Source organism: Gopherus flavomarginatus, chromosome 1 (genome assembly GCF_025201925.1).
Source record: "Gopherus flavomarginatus isolate rGopFla2 chromosome 1, rGopFla2.mat.asm, whole genome shotgun sequence".
NCBI classification, from domain to species: domain Eukaryota; kingdom Metazoa; phylum Chordata; order Testudines; family Testudinidae; genus Gopherus; species Gopherus flavomarginatus.
This window is the reverse complement of record NC_066617.1, coordinates 26909317-26921135: the sequence shown is the minus strand read 5'-3', so window position 1 is coordinate 26921135 and position 11819 is coordinate 26909317. Positions and strand designations below refer to the sequence as shown.

The 11819-nt window shown below is 46.7% G+C and overlaps 1 protein-coding gene across 5 annotated transcripts in view; it reads left to right on the top strand.

Annotated features, from left to right (window-relative positions):
- The first annotated feature begins 4670 nt into the window (after positions 1-4670).
- FBXL13 (F-box and leucine rich repeat protein 13) overlaps positions 4671-11819 on the top strand; it is a 183904-nt gene continuing 176755 nt past the window's right edge. For 4 of the 5 annotated variants that reach the window (XM_050925534.1, XM_050925516.1, XM_050925507.1 and 1 more), the window contains exon 1: positions 4671-4869. In XM_050925534.1, the coding sequence (XP_050781491.1) occupies positions 4795-4869 (75 nt within the window). In that variant the 5' untranslated portion in view covers positions 4671-4794. Of the gene's footprint in view, positions 4870-11199; positions 11290-11819 lie in introns of those variants that run through there. The other variant, XM_050925524.1, reaches the window with a different exon arrangement.

Below are 11819 nucleotides of genomic sequence, written 5' to 3'. Positions count from 1 at the left end.
ATTAGTGGAGCCATGCCTGTGCGGCTCCACTAATTAGGTGCCAGGACCCTGGAGAAGATACACATGTAAGGTGAGGTGGTGGCCTTGGATGGAATAGGGGGTAGAAGGGAGGGGGCAGTGGAATGAGAAGAGGGGGTGGGGGGAATTTGGGATGTGCAGGGCTGCAGCAGCCAAAGAAAAAGGCGACTTTCCCTAGCTCCAGGGCTGTGGTTGCTGTGGTGGGGGAGAGACACTCCTCCTTCCCAGCTCCAGCTCAGGGGCTGCCGCAGCAGGGGAGAGAAGAAGAGTCACCCCCCTTCTTCCCAGCCCCAGGTTGGGGGCTGCCATGGCCAGGGAGAGAGGGCTCATCCATCACATTAGAAAGGTATGACTACTGATATTAAAATGAGTTGTGTGCTTTTATTTGTAGAACAAAAAAAGTTAATTATTAAGTTTTTTTTTATTTAGTGCTTTTATCCAAAGCGCTTTATGATAGTTAGCTAATTGTACAAACAACATTTGGAAAGATCATTAAGTGGTCCGCCGAGACCTTCAGCAATTTCCAAGCGGTCCACAAAAAAAAAAGTTTGAGAACCACTGATCTAGTCAGTTACAAAATAAGAGTTTAGATCCTGTTTCTATTTTTGGGGTGTTTTTTTTTTTCTGATGTTTGCACTGAAAAAACTACAACTTTAACAAACCATGGTCATAACTTTTGAACCAAAAAATCACAACTTTTTAACAGCCATACTAATTAATTAATAAGTAAAGATAAGTTAAAGCAGCAAAGAATCCTGTGGCACCTTATAGACTAACAGACGTTTTGGAGCATGAGCTTTCGTGGGTGAAGTTGAAATCAAAGGCAAGACAAGACAAGGATGTGGGCAACAGTTACACACACACCTGATGTAATTTTATGAGTATTTTTATTAAAATTCTGTCCAAAGCTTTTCAAAAAATGGTTAGACATGTCTGCTTTCAGAAAATTTAAAACTATCAGCTCTGAAGGCAGTGCAAAAGTAAGGGTGGAAATACCGCAGTCCCCACTGCATCTTCCTTTTAGGTCAGAATCTCTAATTTGAGAAATGCTAGTCTACTCCCATGAAATCTGTATAATATAAGGTAAATGCACACAAAAGACCAGATTTCATGGGGGGAGACTAGATTTCAAGGTCCCTGATGCCTTTTTCATTGCTGAGAATTTGGCAGGGCCCTAGCAATGTGGTACAGATGAGGAATTCAGTGGTGCGTAGCAATGATCTGTATGGATGGGAGCTGTATGGAGGCTCTGGGTAAGGCTGCGAATCATTCATGGAAGTCACGGCTTCCGTGACTTTCCATGACCTCAATTAATTTTACAGCACTGGCACAGTTCACCCCAGGACCACCGCAGCAGCTGGTCCCCAGGGCTGCCCTGGAGTAGCAGTCTGGGACTGGCAGCGGCAACAGTGGCATGGCCCTGGCTCCCCAGCCCAGCCCAGCCCAGAGCAGTGGGACAACGAGACTTCCCTGCTCGGACTGGTGGTGGTGGCAGTGGGACCCTGGGCCGTTCCCCAAACAGAGCAGCAGCGGCAGGGCCGGTGCAAGGATATTTTGCGCCCTAGGCAAAACTTCCACCTTGTGACCCGCTTCCCCCACTCCCCCCGGATTATTGCTTATTATAAACTTTCAGAAATGAATACTGCATAATGTGGCATTGTTCACATATACTTCCTTCCTTCATTTTTTCATATCAGAATCTACTACATTTTATTCTACCTTTAGAATATCCAATTATTGTTATTAATAAAATTTATAAAATCAGAATGGCGGATACTCTGTCATACAACTGACAATATCAATATGACAAATTTCAACAACCTACACATGCATATTCACACGTGATAAACATATACACTCAAATACTTAATATACACACACAGTTGCTACAAAGTATTAGCAAAATGATGCAGCAGCGATTGCCAGAGTCTTAGATCTGAAACAGCTCAACAAAAATAGTTAGCCTCAGTCGACAACCTCCAAAAACTAGTAAACTTAGCATTATAAACAGCCTGTCAGAACGGGTAATGGCTGTGTGCAATGATAAAAATGACATCATTGCCACTTTGTACCGTAGTGAAGCAGTACGCTTGTGCCCACAACGCAGAGCTGGCATAGGCTATAGCTGTAATGTACAAGAGAAGAACGACAAGTTAAAATGCAAGTTCAATGATGTTTCTCTTTTCTTTATTCATTCATTTGCCAGCAGTAGTGTAAATTTTTGGTGCCCCCAAATCTTGATGCCCTAGGCGTCTGCGTAGTTCACCTAGTGGTTATACCGGCCCAGGCCACGCCCAACCTGGACCAGAGATGGAGGGATCCCAGGCTGCCCCCTGCCCAGACCAGCGGCGATGGCAATGGGACCCTGGGCCGCCCCCACCCAGACCAGCGGCAGGGGGGCACCAGGCTGCCTCCCTCCCCAAAGCAGCAGTGGGGAAACAGGTAAGCCCCCATGCAGACCAGTGGTGGTGGGGCCCCAGACCCCCCCGCCAAAAACTGCGGTGGTGGTGAGGCCCTGCCCAGACCAGTGGTGGTGGGACCCTGGACTGTCCCCCACCTGGACGAGCGGCGGCAGTGTGTGTGTGGCGGCCTGGCCGCCCTCCACCTGGAGCAGCAGCAGGGCCACAGGCCACCCTGTGTCCAGACCAGTGGTGGCAGTGAGGGGGTCCAGGCTGCCCCCCGACTGAAGTGGCAATGGCAGCAGGGCCATGAGCTGCCCCCAGCCCAGACCCACGGTGGTGGGACCATGGGCCACTGCCCCCCCCAGCAGCGGCTGGGGGGCACAGGCTGCTTCCCCTTCAGTGGCAAGGGTCCTTGGGCCGCCCCCAGCTGCAGCAAGGCCGTGGTCTGCACCCCGCCAGCAGAAGCATCGCTCTGCGCTGCCTGCCCGTCGCCTCCCCCCCAGCAGCAGTGCAGATAAGATTTAGTCACAGGTATTTTTAGTAAAAGCCGTGGACAGAACACCGGGCCATGACTTTTTGTTTACTGCCTGTGATCTATCCAGGACTTTTACTAAAAATACCTGTGACTAAAACGTAGCCTTACTCATGGGGGAACAGATGGAGGAATGATGGGGCTCAACTGGAAGGTAGTGATGGAGGTATGGATAGGAGCTTGGCTTGTTTAGGAAGTATGACTTGTGCCTGGGTGGTGAGGCAGGGGGGCTCAGTGTAGGCGCAAGACGGGGTGTATGAATGGTGTCTGAGTGTGGGGCTTAGTGTGGTGTGGGGCTGAGGGTATAGATGGGAGTAGGGATGGAAGTGTGAGTGGTGGGTGTGGTGTAGTGCAAGGCTGGGTGTATGAATGGAGTTGTAATGAGGAAAATTTGAGGGATTAGTATGGACAGGAGGCATGAAATAAGTTAGAATGGGCTATGAATTTGGGTTTGGTGTGAGGGGAGGGCAGGTGCTATGAATGGAGTTGGGATGGGGGTTGAGCGAGTGGGGGCTTGGTGTGGAGCAGCCTGGGGCAGGAAAGATGAATGGAGTTGAGGTGGGAATGGATTGGGTTTGGGGCTGGGCAGTGAGTATTGATCTGGGATGGATGAATGGGGGCTCGGAGCAGCAGGTATGAATGGAATTGGGATGGGGGAGTGGGGGAATGAATGGAGTTGGGATGGAGATGAATGGGGTTTGGGGCAGGCCAGGGGATACAGAGTTGGGATAAGTGAGGGGGGCTCGGAGCAGTGGGTAGGAATGGAATTGGAGTGGGGGGTTGGGAGGGATGAATGGAGTTGGGATGGGGATGAATGGGATTGGGGCAGGGGATATAGAGTTGGGATGGGTGAGTGGGGGGCGTAGACCAGCAGGTATGAATGGAATTGGGATGGGGGGTTGGGAGGGATGAATGGAGGTGGGATGGGGATGAATGGAATTTGGGGTAGCGGATATAGAGTTGGGATGGGTGAGTGGGGGCGTAGAGCAGCAGGTATGAATGGAATTGGGATGGGGGAGTGGGGGAATGAATGGAGTTGGGATGGAGATGAATGGGGTTTGGGGCAGGCCAGGGGATACAGAGTTGGGATAGGTGAGGGGGGCTCGGAGCAGCAGGTATGAATGGAATTGGGATGGGGGGTTGGGAGGGATGAATGGAGGTGGGATGGGGATGAATGGAATTTGGGGTAGCGGATATAGAGTTGGGATGGGTGAGTGGGGGCGTAGAGCAGCAGGGTATGAATGGAATTGGGATGGGGGAGTGGGGGAATGAATGGAGTTGGGATGGAGATGAATGGGGTTTGGGGCAGGCCAGGGGATACAGAGTTGGGATAGGTGAGGAGGGCTTGGAGCAGCAGGTATGAATGGAATTGGGATGGGGGGTTGGGAGGGATGAATGGAGGTGGGATGGGGATGAATGGAATTTGGGGCAGTGGATATAGAGTTGGGATGGGTGAGTGGGGGCATAGAGCAGCAGGTATGAATGGAATTGGGATGGGTGAATGGGGTGCTGGGCAGGGCACTACAGAGCTGGGATGGGCTGAGTGGGACTTGGGGGGAGGTGGTGCGGGACATGGGCTATAGAGTCGGGATGGGCTGGGCAGGAGCTGGGCAAAATCGGAGTCGGGCTGGGGGTGACCGGGGAGCGGGTACAGGGTCTGGATGGGGCGAATGGGGGCGAGACGCGCCCCTCCCCTCCGGCCCCACCGTACTCTGAGCTGAGGCGCCCAAGGAGGGCGCGCGGTGAGCGGCTGGACCTGTGGCAGCGGGTTGCTAGGCGACCGGGAACGCGGCTGCCTCAGCCGCAGGAGGCCGCGAGGTCCCGGAGGGGCCCGGCTCGACCATGTCTTCCCTGCGCGGCGCGGACCCCGCGCTCAGGGCCTACTTCAAGCGCCACAGGCTCCTCGATGTCTACGAGGTAAAGGGGCCGCGCTGCTCAGGTGCCGGCGGGGCTGGGCGCGGAGCAAGGGGCTCCAGCTGCAGGCTGAGTTGGGGAGGGCGGAGCTGCCCCCCCGCCTTCCTGCCCTGCCCCGCCCCGCCCTGCAAACAGGCGCTGGGGTTTGCAGCGGTGTTGGCTAAATGTGATGAGGGGCCTAGGCCCGTGTGGGGCGGGGCCCACGGCGGCGCTGGTGCCGAGACCCGCGTGTGGCTGAGCCCGTGTTAGCAGCGGCTGGGCTTGCAGCAGCCTCCGGCGTTGGCCGCTTGCAGTGTGACACGGGAGACGATGAAACCGCAGGCCCCGGAGCAGTAACGTCCTGCCACGAACGCAAGCCTGAGCGGGGCGGGGCTGGCCCACTTTAGCTCACCGAGGCTACCCTTCTGGGCCCACTGAAATCAATGGGATGGGAACTTTGCTGTTCACCAGTGGGGCCTGGGTTTCACCCACTGACTTCAGTGGAACTTGAGGGTGCTGACCTGTAATCACATCCGCTTTAGGGGTTGTACCATTATAACTACACTGGTTGGAAAACATATCCTGAACAGCAATTCTTATACCACTCCAAAATCCGTGTGTGGACTAGGCTTAAGTGTCTTGTATTTGACTATCTTGTTTTTCTGTCCAGTACTGGCGGGTATTTGTGGCCTCTTGTTGTGCGGTGGCTGCATTTATGGAAAGCCATAAGCATTACTGCTCTGTCCACTAAAGCAGGTGTTCTCAACCTTTTTCTTTCTCAGCCTCCCCTCCCTCCCCCTGGCCGCCAACATGCTGTAAAAACTCCGCAGCCCACCAGTGCCACAACAGCTGTTTTTCTGCATATAAAATCCAGGGTTGGACAGCATTAAGGGGTAGCAAGCAAGGCAATTGCTTGGGGCCCCACGCCACAGAGAGCCCCACACAGTCCATGCTTTGGCTTTAGCCCTGAGTGGCAGGGGTCAGGGCCCCGGGCTTTATCCCCGCACAATAGGGCTTTGGCTTTCTGCCCTGGGCCCCAATGAGTCTACCACTGACCCTGCTTGCTGGACCCCCCGAACCTCTGGTTGAGAACCGCTGCACTAAAGTAACAAGCTTCAAACAGTTTGTGCATTTAATACTTCAAAGAAAAAGAAAAGTTAATTGAATTATATGATCTGTATTTAGACTAAACCCAATGGTATCCCAATTTGACCCTGTTGTAGACTGCATTGGCACCTTCCCTAATTTGCATAAAATGGAGAAGATTGCAGGCTCCTACATCTGTAATATAGAAATGCATTTGTTAAAGATTTGAGGTGTAAGATTACAGCATGCAGGGCAGCTAGATGCCTGTCTCAAGTTGGGGCAATGCACGCTGTGTCCTGTAATATTTGTATGACACATACATAGTTATATCAAAGATGATGGTAGCCACTGACCATGTTAGAATTTGGTGGTCCATATGTTGGACACTCCAGAAGTAAACAGAGACTTGAAATCTTTTATTAAACTGATGAGATAAGAACATAAGAATGGCCATACTGGGTCAGACCAAAGATCCATCAAACCCAGTATCATGTCTTCCAACAGTGGCCAATTCCAGGTGCCCCAGAGAGAATGAACAGAAGAGGTAATCATCAAGTAATCCATCCCCTGTCACCCATTCCCAGCTTCTGGCAAACAGAGGCTAGGGACACCATCCCTAGTGATAGTGAATGAAATTGCATATAATAGTGCTAAGAATTGCAAGGGAGAGAAAACTTATCTGAAGTCTTGAATGTTGTAAGGATAGTCAAATTAATATTTAATTTTAGCCTAAGCATTGTTACCTGATTCTCTCCTACCCTTTTAATTTTTGATAGTTTCTTCCCTATGAAAATCATTTGAAATTACGCAGAAGCCATAGAAACAAAATAAAGACCGTGTATGATAAAAGTGAGACACTTTTTCTGGGTATTCATAATCTTCTGCAAACAGATCAAACTGTCATGGAAACTTTAGTAAAGAGGTTTTAACCAATCAGAATAACTGTAGAGCAGCCACTCCCCTGGCCCTTTAACTTTGGTATCTCCTAATCATCATCGTCATCATTGTCATTTTCCTATTATACCTCTGGCATTTAGGGCAGTGACGAAGCTCCTCCACTCCTGTCTGTTTTTGGCAAGTCTTTCAATGGTTCCCCAGCTGTGCCCCAGGTTTTTCAGCTGGGCTTCCACAGCTCTTTGTCATGTTGTTTTTGGGTGGCCTCATTTTCGCTTGCCTTCAGGTGTCCATCTTATTGCTACTCTGGTGATGGAATCAGTTTCCATCCAGAGCACATGACCGATCCATCTCCAATGCCTCCAGAAATGATGGTGCTCAGCTTTTCTTGTCTGCACTGTGTCAATAGATCTTGGTTTGAGATTGTTCTTGGTCAAAAGATGTGGTGGATTTTTCTGAGGCAGGTTGTATGGAATGACCTAATGTGACTACTATATTTGATGATGCTCTTGGTTTCTTAAATGCACACATTTTAGGGTACAATTGGTTCACGTTTTCAAGCTTTTCTCTGTAGCCCTGAGGGCCCGAAACATGCATTAGAATCTCAGCTTTCATTTTTTAAAAATGATCTCTTGATTCCAGTAGCTGGGGCATCAAGTGAAGCATCAACTATCACAAGACTACAGTTGTGAGAATAGGCATAACTAACACGGTCCCTGGATGACATGTATTAATTCTGAAATGCTCGTGATGTTTGGGACTATTACTGAATTCAAATCTCATTAGACCTGTGTCAAATGATTCCATTGGGTGGAATGATGGAGACATGCAATTGTTAACTTTGGTTTTGAACTACGTGATATCTGAAGGACAGACTGAAGTTCCAGACACCTGAGATCCATTACCTTGGAGAATGGAGAACAAAAGACTTGTCTGGCTAAGCAAGCACATAGTTGGTTTCCTGTTGGCCAGAACCTGCTAGCAGAGAGAGAATTTCAAAGGCTAAAATGGAAGTTAGGCCCTCACATTCCCATGGAAAGTAAAATGAGAGTTAGGCACTAGTCTTTTTGTGCATTAGCAAATTATCTGTAGTACTAGTCTTCCCAATGATCTGGAAGACTGTTAGAGCTGAAGAGTTTGCAAGCAAACCACCTGGTCATAAGTATAAAATCTTAATTTTTTTTTTATCAGTTCAGATGGTGACCTGGCTGATTAATAATATCATTCTGTTTAACAAAAGTAAATGAGTAAATAAGTGTGTGTATGCAATTTTTGAACAATTACTGAACACACAGAAATGGAGCCTAGAGAAATGGTTCCTCTGTTCCTACACAAACAGCTTTAAAGATGAATGAGCGTTATACTGTTTCAAGATGTTATAAACAAATGTCATAATCCTAAAAGAGTACAAATTAATTGTTATCTAAGATTAGGTAATTGTAAAAGGTCTATTATTAATTGTATTGGTAATATGTGTTGTGTGAGTATATGTTGGATGAAGGGAAGTATCATCCATCACACAATAACTAAAGTTTAAAAATGAGGCCTTGGTTAACTGGCATTGGAATTGTAGTCTAAATGTTAACGGCTTGAATCTGGGGGCTTGTCTACACTATGAGGACCATAGCCATGTCACACTAATCCTGCAATGTAGATGCAGTCTACTGCAACAGAAGGGGTTTTTCTGTCACTGTATGTAAGCCACCACCCTGAGCGGTGGTAGCCAGGACCTAGCCATCACTGGGTGGAGGGGAGCTAGGCTGGCACAGCTGTGGTGCTCTGGGATATGAATTTTTCACACCCTTGAGTGACATAGTTATGTCAGGTTTCAGATTAGCAGCCGTGTTAGTCTGTATCCGCAAAAAGAACAGGAGTACCTATGGCACCTTAGAGACTAACAAATTTATTTCAGCATAAGCTTTCGTGGGCTACAGCTCACTTCTTCGGATGCATAGAATGGAAGACACAGAAAGAAGATATTTATACATACAGAGAACGTGAAAAAGTGGAAGTAGCCATGCCAACTGTAAGAGACCAATCAATTGAGATGAGCTGTCATCAGCAGATGAAAAAAAACTTTGACGTGATAATCGAGATGACCCATAGAAGGTGCGAGAAGAACTTGACATGACGACCCAACCATTCCCAGTCTCTGTTTAAACCTTAGTTAATTGTATCTAATTTGCATATTAATTCGAGTTCAGCAGTCTCTCTTTGGCATCTGTTTTTGAAGTTTTTTGGTTGCAAAATTGCCACCTTCAAGTCTGTCATTGAGTGGTTAGAGAGGTTGAAGTGTTCTCCCACTGGTTTTTGAATGTTATGATTCCTGATGTCAGATTTGTGTCCATTTATTCTTTTGCGTAGAGACTGTCTGGTTTGGCCAATGTACATGGCAGAGGGGCATTGCTGGCACATGATAGCATATATCACGCTGGTAGATGTGCAGATGAATGAGCCCCTGATGGCGTGGCTGATGTGGTAAGGTCCTATGATGGTGTCACTTGAATAGATATGTGGACAGAGGTCACTTGAATAGATATGTGGACAGAGCTGGCATCGGGCTTTGTTGCAAAGATAGGTTCCTGGGTTAGTGTTTTTGTTGTATGGTGTGCGGTTGCTGGTGAGTATTTGCTTCAGGTTGGGAGGCTGTCTGTAAGCAAGGACTGGCCTACCTCCCAAGATCTGTGAGAGTGAGGGATTATCTTTTAGGATAGGTTGTAGATCTTTGATGATTCACTGGAGAGGTTTTAGTTGGGGGCTGAAGGTGACGGCTAGTGGCGTTCTGTTATTTTCTTTGTTGGGCCTGTCCTGTAATAGGTGGCTTCTGGGTACTCTTCTGGCTCTGTCAATCTGTTTTTTTCACTTCAGCAGGTGGGTATTGTAGTTTTAAGAATGCTTGATAGAGATCTTGTTGGTGTTTGCCTCTGTCTGAGAGATTGGAGCAAATGCGGTTGTATCTTAGAGCTTGGCTGTAGACAATGGATTGTGTGGTGTGTCCTGGATGGAAGCTGGAGGCATGTAGGTGCAGTTGGCATGGCTGCTCCCACCTTTTCATGTTCTCTGTATGTATAAATATCTTCCATTCTATGCATCCGAAGAAGTTTGCTGTAGCCCACGGAAGCTTATGCTGAAATAAATTTGTTAGTCTCTAAGGTGCCACAAGTACTCCTGTGTTTTTTTTAGTGGTATCAGTGTGAATTTTAAGCATAGGCCAGGCTTGGGATTGATTTGTTCTTTCCTGGCTTTTTCCCTGTGTACAAAACTTTGGTTTAGATGGTATTAATAAAGACCTTTAACTTGTGCAACTATAAGTTAAACAACAGATGGGCACCTTTCTAGGTTATTGAATAGACAGAGTTCATATAAGAATTAGCCTGATAATTTGACATTATCTTGATTTTAATTTGATAATTTGAATTCTTTTGGATTGTTTTGTTGTTAGCTAAGTAATGTTATGTTAAGTGAGAGGTAGCTATTTTATGACGTGTGATTGTGCTTTCATTTGAGTTGTTGAATGTAAGGGATAACTTTCCTAATTTATAAACTTTAGTAATATCTCAAGTCTTTATTTCTTTTGGTTATGTAATGAGTCTCCCCTGAATTACTTGGAACCTTGGGGAAATTAACGAGAACCAGACAACCTTTGTACTGTTTAGGCCCAGTTTTTCTCACATCTGTGTTGGGCATTGTCATCATTAAGGATTACTGACATGAGTATGGGTTGCAGGATCAGGACGTAGGACACCATTTCTTGTACAATTTTTTTAAAAAGAATTCCCAGGTCTAAATTTTTGGTGAGATATTTTGCATTTTCTTTGGTCAAATTTTTGTACATATGCTATGCCTAGAAGATCTGTTGAAAGAAAAGGAGTGTGCATTCAATTAAAAAGAAAAGCTGTAAAAGAGCTCCAAATCTATGAAAAATGCAATAAGTTTAGCAGACAAGTGCTGTCTCAGTCCAGCAGAGGGAGTATTTGAACAGCCTTAAGTCCTTTTTGGAAAATGTATTAAGGTGAAAACACACATGAAGAGAATCACTATATTGTCCACATATCTAGTACTCTGCTTAACAGCATATTATTTATATTGTAATTCTTATAATAAATGATGGATTTATAAGACTTGTTGATATTGCTGTATGCACCCAGTTATTGTCATTTGGATACATCTTGGAGATTGTCTTTTTACTAGTGAGGTTCAATAGAAGCTAAAGTTAGAATCAATTTATCATTTATTTTATGAAAATATTCAAACAGTGTAAATTTAAGTTGTTTGTTGTTTGTTGTTTCATACACTAAAGAAAAAGTTATTTCGTTACTTATCTTTTGTTTCTTGTATTCCTTAGTTCTGCTTCCCTATGGAAATGTCTTAAAAAGCAGACTATATCTATGCTGACAAAACAGTCTTATTGCACACCCATAGTCTGACTGGCAATGACCCTTTATACAACCCTGCTCCCCCTTGGTAAAGATTATTTTGATTTTGAGAATGAATAAATAGTGTGTTTCTGTATTGACATTAGTCAGCAAATATCACAGTTACCATAGTTATTTCCTGTTTTAAATATTATTGATATTTTATTTTTAATCATTTGTATTATGATAGTGGCCAAAAGGCTGCACTCAGGATCAGGGCTCCATTGTGCTGGGTGCTGGCAGATGGAGACAGTCCCTGGCCAGGAGAGTTTAGAATCCAACAGACAAAATAATGAGGATTGGGTACAGGGCCAGCTTTAGGCCTATTCTACCAATTCCCCCGAATCGGGCCCCGCTCTTAAGAGGGCCCCACGCCTAGTGAGAATCCCTTCCCTGGCTAGAGGCGCTTTTTTAATTTTTACTCACCTGGCGGTGCTTCGGGTCTTCGGCGGCACTTCGGCGACGGGTCCTTCGCTTGCTCGGGGTCTTTGGGGACACTTCAGCGGCGGGTCCTTCAGTGCCACTGGAGACCTGGAGTGAGTGAAGGACCCACCGCTGAAGTGTTGTTGAAGACTCGGA